This window comes from Orcinus orca, chromosome 10 (genome assembly GCF_937001465.1).
Source record: "Orcinus orca chromosome 10, mOrcOrc1.1, whole genome shotgun sequence".
Lineage (NCBI taxonomy): Eukaryota > Metazoa > Chordata > Mammalia > Artiodactyla > Delphinidae > Orcinus > Orcinus orca.
Window position 1 is genome coordinate 30,850,138 of NC_064568.1, and position 14,980 is coordinate 30,865,117.

At 38.8% G+C, this 14,980-nt stretch overlaps 2 protein-coding genes across 13 annotated transcripts in view; one reads left to right on the forward strand and one right to left on the reverse strand.

The window, feature by feature from the left end:
• Positions 1–5,013, forward strand: part of ACOX2 (acyl-CoA oxidase 2) — a 33,667-nt gene extending 28,654 nt beyond the window's left edge. The window contains exons 13-14 of one of the 2 annotated variants that reach the window (XM_004267967.3): positions 1,358–1,490; positions 4,663–5,013. In XM_004267967.3, coding sequence (XP_004268015.1) covers positions 1,358–1,490; positions 4,663–4,725 — 196 coding nt within the window. In that variant the 3' untranslated portion in view covers positions 4,726–5,013. The remainder of the gene's footprint in view (positions 1–1,357; positions 1,491–4,662) is intronic. The other variant, XM_033424707.2, reaches the window with a different exon arrangement.
• Positions 5,014–7,497: 2,484 nt separating this feature from the next.
• The window catches only part of KCTD6 (potassium channel tetramerization domain containing 6), a 56,760-nt gene continuing 49,277 nt past the window's right edge, over positions 7,498–14,980 (reverse strand). For 10 of the 11 annotated variants that reach the window (XM_049715369.1, XM_049715366.1, XM_049715368.1 and 7 more), the window contains 2 exons: positions 10,163–10,232; positions 7,498–8,913 (listed from right to left, as the gene is read on the reverse strand). In XM_049715369.1, the coding sequence (XP_049571326.1) occupies positions 8,227–8,913; positions 10,163–10,189 (714 nt within the window). In that variant the 5' untranslated portion in view covers positions 10,190–10,232 and the 3' untranslated portion in view covers positions 7,498–8,226. Of the gene's footprint in view, positions 8,914–10,162; positions 10,233–12,957; positions 14,976–14,980 lie in introns of those variants that run through there. The other variant, XM_033424702.2, reaches the window with a different exon arrangement.

Consider the following 14,980-nt stretch of genomic DNA (forward strand, 5'->3'; position numbering starts at 1 on the left):
CTTATTACAACAGTCAGTATTGGTTTTTCCAGCCATATAGTTACAAAGGTATGGGGCAAAGTCGGTGGAAAACTGGAAATAACGAGGAACGGGGTTTTGCTAAACAAGTATGACAAAGCAAGAAAAATTGTTGAATATTGTTTGGAGGGAGTGAATATAATAAATAGACCATGGAATTTCAGACAGATGAGGGAAGTGAGACCATGTAGATGGGACTTTAAATAGGCAGTAGGTGCCAGGAGGGTCAAAGAATCATGAACAGCCCTGTAGGAAAATCATTTCATAATAATGATTAAAGGCCATCCAGAAAGGATTAAATAAGTACAGTATCTCAGTCACCTCAAATACTCTGTGAAGCGAGCGTTAAGGAAGAGTATAAACAAACAATCACATATTTTATTTTATATCCTCTGCTAAAAAAGGAAGGGAAGCATGTGAACAATTATTTTAATATTTCATTCCATAGGTTAAAATAATTTTGTCGCTTGAAAGGGAAAATAAGAATCATAGAAGTCACAATAGTAGAGGGAGTAAGCTAGAAAGAGAGGAGACAGTGACAAGAACATGGCTGAGACTATGGTGAGATGCAGAGGTGGATGACAAGGCCTGGTGCGTGATCTCGGCAGACAGTGACAGAGCGAGGCTGTAGAACACGGTCAATGGGGAGAAGATTCAAGGAACTTCCACATAGACAGTGAAATCACTAAGAATTATGACAGAAGTGCTGGAGAGCGACCCCTAGAACAGGAGAGATGTGGTGGGAACGTGGCTCCGCCATGAACAGAATACATAAAGTCATACTAACATACAGGATACATACAGTCATAACAAGGTAAGCACTGAACATCAGTCTGGCCAACACTGTAATTATATTGGGAGGCAGGAAGGCCGTGGGGAGGAAGTAGAGGTTGGGGGATGGGGAGGGAGGGATGATCGGTACTGCTGAGGAGAGTGGTGCTAAAATAAATCCGTATCTTCTGTAATAGTCAACAGATAATATCTAGCACCAATGAATATGAGGTAGGAATACAAACAAGACATTTAGAGTCGTTCGGGTAAATTCCCCAAATATCAGCTAAAAGACTAAAACTGATTGCCTCTAGGGGTAGGGGGAAGAAATGGAGGGGAGAGGCAGGGATATGCTGATTTTCAATAACAAGCCTTGAAGAACTATTTGACTCTTTATGCTGTGCTTATATAACTGATCAAAAATTAAAACTTAAAGAAAAAAAAAGCCGAGTTGTTCGAAAAGTGGATAATGATGCAACTTCTAATTAGGTGTTGTTATTCACCATCCCAGATTAATCAGATTCGCAAAAGCAATCTAAAATACGACTCTTTTGTTTTTTTCTCTCAGAAAGGATGCTGTCTTGTTAACTGATGCTTTTGACTTCACCGATCAGTGTTTAAATTCAGCACTTGGTTGTTATGACGGAAATGTCTATGAACGTCTGTTCCAGTGGGCTCACAGGTCACCAACCAATACTCAGGTAGTTGAATAGAACACATTATAAATTATGCAAGAGAGCCGAGAGCAAGCAGTGAATATACCTCCATGTTTTCCCATTTTAATTGATTCCCATTAGGTTAGAAATTGCTTGGCATAGCATGTCTATTTAAAATATTTTGAGAATACATAAAAGAAACCTGGAGCAGGGATGTGGCCTGGTAGGAACTCTGAGTCTGAACTGTAATAAGCAAAATGCATTGCTCAGAATTTGGTAAAGGGAATTTGGAGAAAGGCCCAAGCTCTAAATCACGGCTTGACATACACAAGGGCATACACACATAGTGGCAAAGTGGCTTTTAAGTAACAGAAATAAAAAGGTAAATCACTGCACTGATTTAACCATCTTAATTTCAGCCTTTTAACTCTTAGTTTCGTGTTGATACAGTAGGTATTCAGGGGTGATAGGAAGCTTGGGGGTGGGGGTCTCTCTCTCAGCCCTCACTGCCTGCTAGAGATGCCTCCTCCCTCTTCTCTACAAGGAAGAAAATCCCAGGGACCAAGAAGCCTGCTGCACTGCCATCAGTATCCCAGGAAAGCCAAATAAATGACAATTACAAGGGTTATGACAAAAAGATCCCCAGCTGTCCCAGGAGAGAACACGAGAACTCATTAACAGAAGAAGGGGGAGGACTCATAAAATCCTAACAGTCTACAGCCAGCATCCCAGACTCTCTGCTATGAGCCTCATTGGGAAACATTATGAATATCAACGCCTACATTAACTGGAGTAGAGAAATAAACCCTGTATTTACAATTTGGGGAACCAACATTTACTAGCAGATTTGATACAGATGATCAAAACAAAGACACGCTATAGCTATACAACAGGTTATTTTAAGTTCTATAATGCAGATATGTAATTCAGATGATAAAGTCTAGTTTTTTACCTCTTTCCTCTTCAAATTTCAGAAAAGGTGTCTTAACACCTCATCAAATTGGCACCTCTCAGGCTTTCATTCACACTTAGCATGGTGTTAGACTTGCTCTTAACATTCTGCATCCTGTCATACCTCATAGCTTAATTTAACATGGTTATCTAAAGTTGCAACACAACGTTACCCCCAAGATGGTTGTCAGCTAGAAGGCCAATCCCTGTCTCCAGGAAGGCATCCTTTTAACTCAACAAGGAAAGATAAAGAACTTACCTAAAGAAGGTACAATACATTTACTGCTTAGTACAGTTAAGCTACTTCTAGTGTGTTACTTTTTCTAATGATTAGATCTCTCTACTTTCTAACATTTAAATCCTGGCATAGAACTACAGCAATCCTGCCACTCCAGATTAGCCCCTGTGGTCTAAAGAAACACACGTGCCCTTTGGTACTTGAGAGAAAAACCTACCCTGCCTTAACACCTGTCAGGAAACACTGACATATCTAGCTCAAACCTGCTTTACTAGCAACACAAGGAAACGTGCCAGTTCTCCTGATTCCTCGTATTCACCAAAGAACACAGGGGCTTCCTTGTCTTTTACTTGTTTCTACTCTTCATCTTGAAAGAATTTAATCTGGACACTGTATGAGGGCAGGCTTGTCTAGATGAGGGGCATGACTGACCCACAGCATCAGCAGACTTGGTAAGATGGTGATGCACGCCATCCCATTCACTCTTCCCTATCTCCTGCCACGTGACTGTGAACAAGGATGGAGTTTTCATCTTCCCAACTCCAGGGTCTATCACAGAGTAGATACTTTGCATTTACGGAGTAAATGAACATGGTTCTGTGACCTACGCAGCGGAACAAGGACCCTGCTGCATACCCAATACTGCAAACTTTTGCCATCCTAGCTTACATTACCTTGCACCAAAGGTGACAGGTACAGCAACGTGACTCTTTCATGCATAGCGATTTTAAGAATGTGAGATTGTAAGTGACCTTGAAGAATACTTCCAGTTAGTTAAAACGACACTTTGTTGACAACTAATATATGGCTCCCTAATCTTACATTTCTGGCTCCTCTAGGCACCACCAAAATAGCCCTTTTAAAGTGTAGTTTCTAATCTGCTGTAGGTAATTTTGAAACTGCAGTTAGAGACATTTTTCCTCATTTGCACTAGCAGAAAAAGGAACACTACAGGTATTTCAAATAAATTAAAACAAAAGCTACTTTGAAACATGCCTTGTAGACACAAAAGTACACACAGGAATTTATTTCACTGACATTTCTACCAAAAGAAAAGTGCTATGCTGTGTTGAATGTCTTAGAATTATGAGAGTCTCTCCTGTCTGGGGCAGGTTAGGTGCTGAGCTTTATCCCCAGACAGGATGATGCACTCCCATGGTTTACTCTCGCTATGGTGTTCTGCCTTTTGGCTTTTTTCCTGATTTGGATGCTATTTCAAGACAGTTTCACCGAAATGAACTGCAAAAGACTGTTCCTGTTCCCCACGTGAACTCCTATCTAAGTGATTCCCTATAGATGCAAGCAGTGAAAGAACCACTGGGGATAATTTCAGAATAAGAATCCTATTTCCCCCCAATTATTCTATTGCAGAAATTTATTCAAGTAGTTGCCAGATGCGTTAAACACACCTACTGATCCATGCATTCATTAAATCATTCAACAAATAGTTACTGAGCATATGATGTATGCCAGAAACTATTCTAGGTACTGAGGACACAGGAGAACAAAAGAGTCATAAACCCTGTCGTCAAAGAGCTTACAGTTTTAACTGAGACAGGCAAAAAAGTAAACAAGTAAATACTATAAAAGATGGGAGTAGAGCTGTGAAGAAAAGAAATCAAGACATCACATTAGAGAATAATGGGGATACCCAATTCTGACACAGAATATTGCTTACCTGATTTCACCTTCTGGTTCCTTGCTTTGTGGTTAACATGTTCAATTTCAAAGAGCCTCAAAGAGTCAAGCCTTTCATTTGTATTAAATCCCAAAAGCAAATGATAGCTGTGTTTTTTTAATTGGCCACCTGCATCCACAATTTAAAATCTGCATGAGAAAAGGAAGGATGCCCTTTGGAAAAAATGTTTCCCCATATGTTCACACAAAATGAATTTTAAAAATAAATTAAAATATTAAGAATCGTATGTAATGTTACTTTTTTGAAACTAAAAACTTAATTTGAAAGTAGAAGTCATTAATCCTGGCAGAAATAGTCTGTCTTAACAATGCACTTTTTTCTACAAACAGGGGAACCCTGCCTATGAGAAATATATAAGACCACTATTACAAGGCTGGAGATCCAGGCTATGAAATAATCAACAGCATTCAGGAGGCACCACCACGTGGTAATGGTACTATGGCATATGCATCATTAAAATCTACAACTACATATGTATGTATTTTTTAAAAAGGATCATTATCTTCCAGAGACACAGACTGAAGCAGATGAAATATCTGTGATTTATTTCAAAATAATCCATGGGAAGAAAAAGGGGGAGTGAATCATTGTTGAAGCTATTCAATGGGTACGTGGGTGTTTACATTATTCTACTTCCGAATATGTTTGAAATTTCCCACAATAAAAAAACAGTAGCGCTATCCATTTGCAGCTTCTATTTTGTTAAATGCCAGGATTTGCTTTAGATCTAGCAAAAGCCAATAGACTCATTAGTTATCACTTGTGTCCTTATAGCACACATTTATTTATCCCAGGGCTTAAAAGAACACATACACACACACACATGCACACAAACAATCCTCTTCTAAAAGTGCCTATACTTGGTATAATCTAAATAAAATGTAGATCACCACACACCAATCAGAATGGCTGTCATTAAAAAGGTAATAAATAACAAGTACTGGCAAGGATATGGAGAAAAGGAAACACTTGTGCACTGCTGCAGGGAATGTAAGTTGGTGCCGCCTCTATGGAAAACAGTATGGAGGTTCCTCAAAAAATTAAAAATAGAACTATGATACAATCCAGCAATTCCACTTCTGGGTATTTACCCAAAGAAAACAAAAACACTAATTTGAAAAGATACATGTACCCTTACGTTCACTGCAGCACTATTTACAACAGTCAAGATCTGGAAGCAACCTAAGTGTCCAACAACACATGAATGGCTAAAGAAACTGTGGTGTACATAAACAAAGGAATATTACTCAGCCATAAAAAAGAATGAGATTGTGCCATTTGCAACAACATGAATGGACATAAGACGGTACTGGCTAAGTGAAATAAATCAAACACAGAAAGACAAATAGCATATGATTTCACCTACATGTGGAATCTAAAAAACAAAACAAATGAGCAAACAAAACAGAACAGAAACAGACTCATAGATACAGTGGTGGTTGGCGGAGGTGGGGATGGGATGTAGGTGAAAGGGATTAAAAGGTACAAACTTTCAGTTATAAAATAAGCAAGCCATGGGATGTAATGTACAGCATAGGGAGTATAGTCAATAATAGTGTGATAACTTTGTATGGTGACAGATGGTTACCAGACTTATAGTGATCAATTCGTAATGTATATAAATGTCGAATCACTATGTTGTACACCTGAAACCAATATAATATTGTACGTCAACTATACTTCAATTAAAAAAATGAAAAGGAAAAAACAGAGCCTTAGGAATACAACTAACATAAATGTTTAAAAAATCAACTCTTCCAAAGTAAAAATGATTTAAAGTTTCATAAAAGACATAATTGTCTCAAACTACCCAAATATAACCAACCTACATTTTTCACATCATTTTCAACTGCCCAAGTATATAAAACACTCAAAATTGAATACCATCAAACAAATTAAATTGCAAAAAATCTCAGCGGGCTACTTTTCCTAATTTACTCATATAAATAATCATTTAATTGTTAATAATTTATAAATCTGAGAAAATTTACCAAAAGCAAACTTATCTCCAGTAATCTGGACAAGGAAGAGACCTCATAGATGTTTTACTCTTAAAACCTTGGAACAATTATTCATTCCCATTTCCATACCTGTTTTCAACCCAAATAATTTCATCTTTCATTCACCTCAGCTAACTCAACAACACATAGCTGGCTGGGCTGTTCCTTTTCTTGTTTCTTTTTTAGGTAACCACTAATCAGTTTGAAGGAGGAGACCATTTTCTAAAACGATAACCTCATACTTAGTACATTTACTGAAACCACAGCAACCTACCAATAACATTAAGGGATTTTAGTTTGAAGATGGTAAAAATGGGGTAGTTACAGGTTTCTGGATATTGGTCATTTGTCAAATCTTAAGTTTTCAGAGAGACGTGGGCAGAAATGGATGTAAGTAAATGTTCTCATCCTTCTTTGAAAGAGAATTTCAGAATCTTCTCAGAGGAGAAAAGGAGTGAGCTTCCCCGGGTCACACAGCCTCAGGACTCTACTCCTCCCTTAGACGACAGGGAAGAAATTTCTGAACTCTCTTTTAAAAGGTGTTCTAGCAAACTAGGAAGTTTCACTATAGCTAACATAATCCTTCCAGTGAGTAACTTCCAAGAAATAGAATCAAATGAACTTATGCAAAATCAAATGAACTTATGCAAAATAAGACTACAGTAAAATTTTAAAAAGTACATGATATTTCCAACTGTTCTAGATCCTTCATTCACTGCAGTTTTCTTCTCCTCAGAAATTTAACCTTAATAAAAAAATACATTTGTGGGGGTCACCATAATATATGAGAATAAAATGGCTAAAGAGTCGGTTTGTCCCTGTACTCGATACAAAGCTAGAATAAGGGTCATAGAGCAATGACAACTGGTGGCTTACTGAAGAAAAATCTATAATCTTCAAAATAAGTCCTATTTGAAAAAAATTTGTCAAACTGTACGTTCACTGTCCAGATATGCACTCTTTTAGACAAAACTAATAATTCCATCAATTCCCTGCTTCAACAGCATAGGAGAATTCTATAAACCACATCCTAAAGTTCCACTGAGTCCTCCTGAATCAAATACAAATGTGCTATAGGCAGCATTTATTGGGACATAAAACAATGCATATTTTAGACAAATATGATTTTCCCCCTTAACTGACAATAATCAATAAATACAAACCTAATTTTCATATTTCATTTATTTATTTATTTATTTATTCTGGTAGACAGTACACTTGGGAATTATACTGCACCAGGCATAAGAAGTAAGATTTCTACCACAGGGACATTTTGTATTCAGAAGCCAATATAAATATTTCTAGTCAGACATTTCCATGGCTACAGATATTTGGTTGCTTGATTTATATGCATAGAAAGAAACAGTTGTCATAACTGTAAAAAGCAGTACTTAACAAGTACTTTTAAATGACTGGAACAGTTTTCCTTTAATATTATAATACTGCTTATTGGTTTGAAAGCTAGGTCACCCTACATGATGTTTTGATTTTTCCCAAAGGCGTCATGAGTACTCTGTTTATTCTTTCATTCCTTCATTTTTAGCCTTCTAGTTGAGTTAGGGACTATTTAATCAGAAATCATTTTAGCACTGTAATAAAAAAAAGCTCTGTTAAGGGTAGATTATATACCATAATGATTTTCAGACTTCTTTTTATAAAAAAGGTATCTGGAGGCTCTGAACAGGCACATGCATACTCAGGGTGAAGGGAACAAAACATAGAGGAGTCTGCTGAAGCACAAAACTTCCTTCCTTCTGGTCCCCAGTGCCTTCAAATAAATACAAATATTAAAAAAAAAAAAATCTCACACTGTGATTTTAAAAAAAAAAAAAAAATCAGCCTCTTCGATCTCCTGGAGAGTCCATTTCCAGGAACTTCTCCCAGTGCTGGAGGTCAGTCATCTGTCTTCCGGGCCAGCCTGCAGAAAGTCCAGTTGTGCTCCACTGTGTTCTCGTTGGCCCGCTCACTCATGTGATGCACTCGGGTGTTTCGGATTGTGAAACCTTGTTTTGTAATGTATTCCATCAGGTGGACTCGGAGAGAAACTTCCTGGTGATAATCACAGGGTCCAAAAGTAAAGGAAACCTGGCAATCTCTGGTGTCCATCATATGCTTATTCCACTTTGTAAAATAGTTTGATATACCTTCTAGTAAGGAATGGACCTTGGTGGTGATGGTTAATTGGGTTATGATGACAGCTACTGGATTGGAGTACTTAGAAAGCTTCCGAGTACTAGATAACTCCACAACTTCTTCAAAAGTATCCATAGGATACAAAGGCTTGGGGTCATTGAGACACTGAATCAAGGGCTCAATCTGATAAAAATCTGCTTCTTTCCGAAGCAGATCAAATTCCTTAAAATCCAGGGGTAAGGTCAACTCTGAAGTTCTCAAGAAGTTGAGGACATATCGGAAAAGAGGTCCATCTCGATCAATGAAGTAATTGCCTTGAGGGTCTCGAGCTGTGGGGAAGTCCCCCCCAAACATAGCTCCAAGCATGGAATCCGGGTAACGCGTCAGTGTGGTGAGAGACGTTGTGTACAAGTGTCCACCTACATTTAACGTGACTGGGTCAGTCATCTGCAAGTTTTTAAAAAATGATCAGTCATCTGAAATGTTTTTAAATCCTAACTTTGACAGATTAAGAAAATTAGTGGTAACAAGCAAAGCAAAAGATTCAGGCTACAACACATCTAGCAATCCACTGATGCAAAATATAGCTTTATTTTCAGTGAGAAACCCACCCGGATGAAGAGATCTAACATTTGCTTTCAATAGAGAAAAGGGATACGTCCAATTCTTCAAAGCCGTACACTAAAAAAGGAGGACATGGCTTCCAAAGGCACTTTATTTCAGGCCCAGTATCTAGAGAGAAGTTTTCAGGTCAGAGTATATTATGGGAGGAGAGAGGCCAAACTAAAATATACTCATTTAAGTTTTTTTCAGATTAAAAAAAAAAAAACTTTCATTTTTCTTAACTCAATTTAACATAAAATAGAATAAAAATGATTTGATAACATAAAACATCTACTTTCAATATTTCTTTTGTCTTTTCCCCCTCAAAAGGAGGCGGGAAATCATGAAATTTATTTTAAAAATAAAAATTTGTGTAGACCTAGTCTTCCTAACTTTTTCATGGAAATACCAGTATCAAATACTAAGTTAAAATACACAGTTTGGTCAACACAATCTCATATACCCAAAGGCTAATAGCAGCTTTCAAACTTCATAATCTGATAGTATATTCACTTTTGTAACATTAATGTTGCAATCTGGCCTTTAATTTTGAAAAGCAAGCTTCTCTAAATAATACACACGTTTGGTTTTTAAAATCATATTTAAGAAATAAAATAAGACAAATAAAGACAGGTACTATACAAATAAAATATTTCTTAGCAAAGGAAAAGGAAAATAGGAAGACACATGCACATGCGAGAAAAAGTGCTAGTGGGAGAAGTGGCACCTTCTCAACCGTTAACCTTCCCAACCACAAGAAAATGTCCTCTCTACCCATTACCTACTAGACATTTAACAGTCACTACTCTATGATGGAAGAGCTTTAAGGGCAACATACTTTAAAGATCAAAAACAAAAATGATTATCAAAAGTTACATAGAGAGTCCATGTTGAGCTTGCTTACCTAAAAACACCAAACAAAGTTAAAACACCCAAAAAATACATCTAAACTAATTGGGGGGGGGGGCGGTTTGCACCACTGATAATTTTCATTCTTATGAGATGTATTATACCTAAAAATACATAAGAGGCGGGGAAAGACACACAAAAATAATTTGCCAGCCTTCAAAATGCATCTGCAAAAGCCTCTCACCATATAGCCCCAGTCTCCATTATCCATCTGCTCCAGTGCTGCGTCTCGGGGAGCCCAGGTTCCAGGGAAACTTGGGGAAGAGAAAAAGACATGTGACAGTGCATGAAACTATGAAAACAGAATAGAAAAGTTTTCTCACCCAACAGAGCAGGCCAAACACCAGAAAACTACTCATCTTTGCTCAACTAAAACCTGCTACAAGGCAAAGATCTGGGGAGGAAAGGATTCCTCTAAGGCCTTCTATGGGTCCCCAAGAGACTGGCAAATCTTTACAGAGAAAGAGTTATCCTATACTTAGAGAAGGTAGAGAGCCTAGTGAGTAAACCAGTCATTCAAACTCTACCTACCTTCTCCGAAAATTCAATTTTTAGAATTCCTACAGGAGAATATGATTACCTCTACAACCTTATCCTGGTACAAACCTGTGATGATCCTTATCAAAAAGGTTAAGAGAAAGAGAGAAAGGGAAAACTTTTTCATCAGCATTTCAGCTATATAAACTAAACACCATAGCAAAAGCATTAAAAACTATAAACCTCCAAGACACCGGTATCTCTTTCCAGGAGAAGTATGTCAGAATGGTAGCTCTTTTGTAAAACAGAAAAACTAATTATATTTTTAATAATGATACATTTCATTTTGTACAATAATCAAAACAAATAGAGGGCTTCCCTGGTGGCGCAGTGGTTGGGAGTCCGCCTGCCGATGCAGGGGACGCGGGTTCGTGCCCCGGTCCGGGAAGATCCCACATGCCGTGGAGTGGCTGGGCCTGTGAGCCATGGCCGCTGGGCCTGGGCGTCCGGAGCCTGTGCTCTGCGGCGGGAGAGCCCACAGCAGTGAGAGGCCCGCGTACCGCAAAAAAAAAAAAAAAAAAAAAAAATAGAAAACAGTTAAATGCCAAACCATTAAAGCACAATTGGGGGCAAAAAGAACCTTACACATCTGAGAGGCAGTCCCCCGGCGCTTATGGAGAGCCGGCCTGAAGACACTGATAAACACCCAGATACTAAAGATGCCAGTTTGAATTTATTTTTATCTACAATTCAAAAGCACTTAAACAGTTACCCAGTTACTGAACTGCTTTAGTCAGTTCTCCCTCACACACATCATTCCCCAAATCACCCGGCAAAGCAAACTCCAGAGCAAATTTCAAAAGCTTTGGCAAAAGACAGTAAGAAACATGAAGTTATCCGTATTTATCCAGGAAAAGCGCTGTTACGGTTGCTTTGTTTTTTTTTTTTTTCTTAACGTGGTCTTTGCACAGATTCACTTTTCCCACTTTTAGAGGAATCTGGCACACTAATTTCCAGAACAGGCTCTGGCTACAGAAGATCACAAAGGCTCTTTCTCAAAAGGTCACTCAGGCATGTAGAGAACATTTGCATAGCACAGCAGGGGCTGAAATCAGAGCCTGAAGCATCTATTTCTCTACCTTGCAAATTCTTCAAAGCAAACAAGCTAAAATGTGGACCAGACAACGTGGGGTCAGTTTTTATTCTCCACACTCAGCAGTTGGATATAGATAGGTCTCCACATGCTATAGGGTGAGAAATGGAACAAATTCAGGGCTGTTGTGACAACCTTTCATTCCTCTGACTTGCTTCATAAACAGTATTTGAAGTAACAGAACCAAGAAATACGTTTTACCAATTTGTATTACGAGCACCTGATTCAGTTACTGATCCAACAGACAGATCAGTAGATCAGCAACTGAGCGATTTAAAAGGCCAGTCATCCCAAAGTTCTGGTAAGATGCCCATCTTTGGCATTTTCCCATCACCTGAAGTATTCATTACTGACAGCCTCAAAAATAATTCAGTCAACCGACATTTACTGCAGGGTAGAGCGAGGAAAGGTATGGTCCTTGCCCTCGTGGAGCTTTCAATCTATGAAGAAAGGCAACAAGCAGCAACTGAAGGACAGAATAAAATTCAAAAGTACTATATAAGGGCTTCCCTGGTGGTGCAGTGGTTAAGAATCCACCTGCCGATGCAGGGGACATGGGTTCGAGACCTAGTCCGGGAAGATCCCACATGCCTCAGAGCAGCTAAGCCCGTGTGCCACAACTACTGAGCCTGTGCTCTAGAGCCTGTGCTCCGCGACAAGAGAAGCCACCGCAATGAGAAGCCCACGTACCGCCACGAAGAGTAGCCCCTGCTTGCCTCAACTAGAGAAAGTGCGCGTGCAGCAACGAAGACCCAACACAGCCAAAAATGAAAACAAACAAACAAACAAAAAGTACTATATAATAGATGGACTGGCAGAGACCTGAGCAAAGGAAGACCAAGAACCATTCCAAATGTGAAAATGGAGGACTTCCGGGAAGAGCTTACTCAGTGGAACTCTGCAGGCATATTAGCACAACCTGAAAAGGGATTCTTGAATAAAGAAACAATTTAAGTAATGGGTGGGGGCGGGGAGGGGGGAGTGTCCCCCCAACATTTCTGATACAGTAGCAGAGTGTGAATAACTATCCCCCTTTTAGAGATGCAAAAGAGAGAACCGGCAGATTAAGAGACTTGCTCAAGTCCCCACAGCTAGAAAGTAACTGAACAAGAGCTTGGGTTTCCCGACTCCTAGTCCAGATCTTTCCATAAAACCCCTCCTTGGATAGAAATTGAAAGAACAGAATCCAAGAAATGAGAAATCGAAAGGATTAACTTAAAACACCCCTACAGCCATCTATTAACCCTATCCACCTAGTAGGGATTTATTATTTAACAGTAACTCAAAGTGAGCAATCACAATGGGTTTGTAAAAATTCCCCTGAAGCAAAATAGCAAGAACCTACTCACTAGTGTAATTGAAGGCTGCTATACTCTGTCTTTTCTCTTTTTTTTAACTTATTTATTTTATTTATTTTATTTTTGTCTGCATTGGGTTTTCATTGCTGTGCGTGGGCTTTCTCTCTAGTTGCGGCGAATGGGGGCTACTCTTCGTTGTGGTGCGCGGGCTTCTCATTGCAGTGGCTTCTCCTGTTGCGGAGCACGGACTCTAGGCACGCGGGCTTCAGTAGCTGTGGCACGCGGGCTCAGTAGTTGTGGCTTGCGGGCTCTCGAGCTCAGGCTCAGTAGTTGTGGTGCTCGGGCTTAACTGTTCTGCAGCATGTGGGATCTTCCCGGACCACAGCTCGAACCCATGTACCCTGCATTGGCAAGCGGAGTCTTAACCACTGCGCCACCAGGGAAGCCCTGTCCTGTCTTAAGTGAAGTAAAGAACTCCACTCCATGAATATCCGAATGGTAAGAAATGGGAGACCAAAGACACGTAAAAAAACAGACATCATCAAAGTTGCAGCTGTTATGCAAGGACTGTCCACTATTAATCCTTTTTTTTTCTTTTTTACTGCTAAGTCAAAACAAGATAACTTTTTGAGCAAACACACACACACACACACACAAAATTAGATGATGCCCCTGAACCTGTTCCACAGCAAAAGCCAAGGTTCTGTTCCAGTACAAAGATGTAATAAAACATCAAACTTAATAATTCAGAAAAGCAATTATGGGAATCTATATAAGCCCATGTTTCTTAAAAAGTACCCAAAAGCCTCCCTTCATTTGTGTGTAAGATACATCAAAATAAAATGAAGTTACTATTAGTCACTTCCAATAACAACTATTAAACTATCCCCCCAAATCAAAACATTCACTAAAGAGCTCTAAGGGGAAAAAATAGTATTGATTAGTTTAAATTTTATCTCTGCACCTTACTTCCAAACATCCTCTGTGAAGATGCTCAGATACAGCAAGAAACAAACCAAAAAAAGGCAGAGATTCCTGGTCAACCAAGAGCTGGATAATCGACCTCTGAATTGATGACTGTTAGGACCGTCTCAGAGACAATGCAGATGAATGAAAGCAAAAGAATTTCCGGAATAGCTTCAATTTCCAAGTCATCTTCCAGAGCTGCTAACAGTTAGAAAATGATTCATTTGCTTTTCATCTTCTCTCCCTTCTGGCACTCTCCAGTGGAGGGCTTAATGAGAAATTAAAGGACCACAAGACAGGCAGCAGAAGGAAGATCTTGAAATGGGCATCAAATGGGCCTGTTTTACTTGATGAACACAAAGAAAAATCACAAAACTGTCCAGGAATGGAGATTATGAAGGTAACAATGAAAAAAAATTTCCTTTAAAGTGACTTTCCTTTCTAACAATCATTTTAAACAACAGTGAATGCAGCCAAGCACAAACAATTGTAAAGTTCAAAGAAAGACTTCTGACCCTATAAAATCAGTTCACCTGAAAAGAGCTGACCTTTGGCGCAAATAAAATACATGTGGAAACAACCAGCTGACCGTTCCCAAAGAATGTAAAGCAGTACTGAAAATTATGACTAATGTACAAAGTCTGACAGTGTAATGTTAGCAGATAATTACGTTAAGGAAAACACACACTCAAGAATTTATAAAAGTCTTAAAAGAAATCGCTAAAAATTTTCCATAGCAGCAAATGTGAAAACTACACAATTCAACAAGTTAATGACTTAAAAGAGTAGCATAAGAACACCTGAAAGTCATTCTCCTCACCACTGCAGAACTCAATTACAGGCTTCATGGTTATGATGAACTAATTTAACACAAATATTCTGGGTTTATCATTTCTGCTACAGACTAAGAATTCTCCGGGCTAAAAGTCCTGCTCCTACATAATAACCTATACACTGCAATACACACCTCCAAACTTGAATAAATAATAAAAATGTATAACTACTGCCTTCCCAAAGTTTCCAGGTAGCCCTTTTAAAACACCTTCCTACTGAAATCTTTGTGTCTGGCTTTCAGAAAAGAAGACTCAATAAATTCCATCTATACATA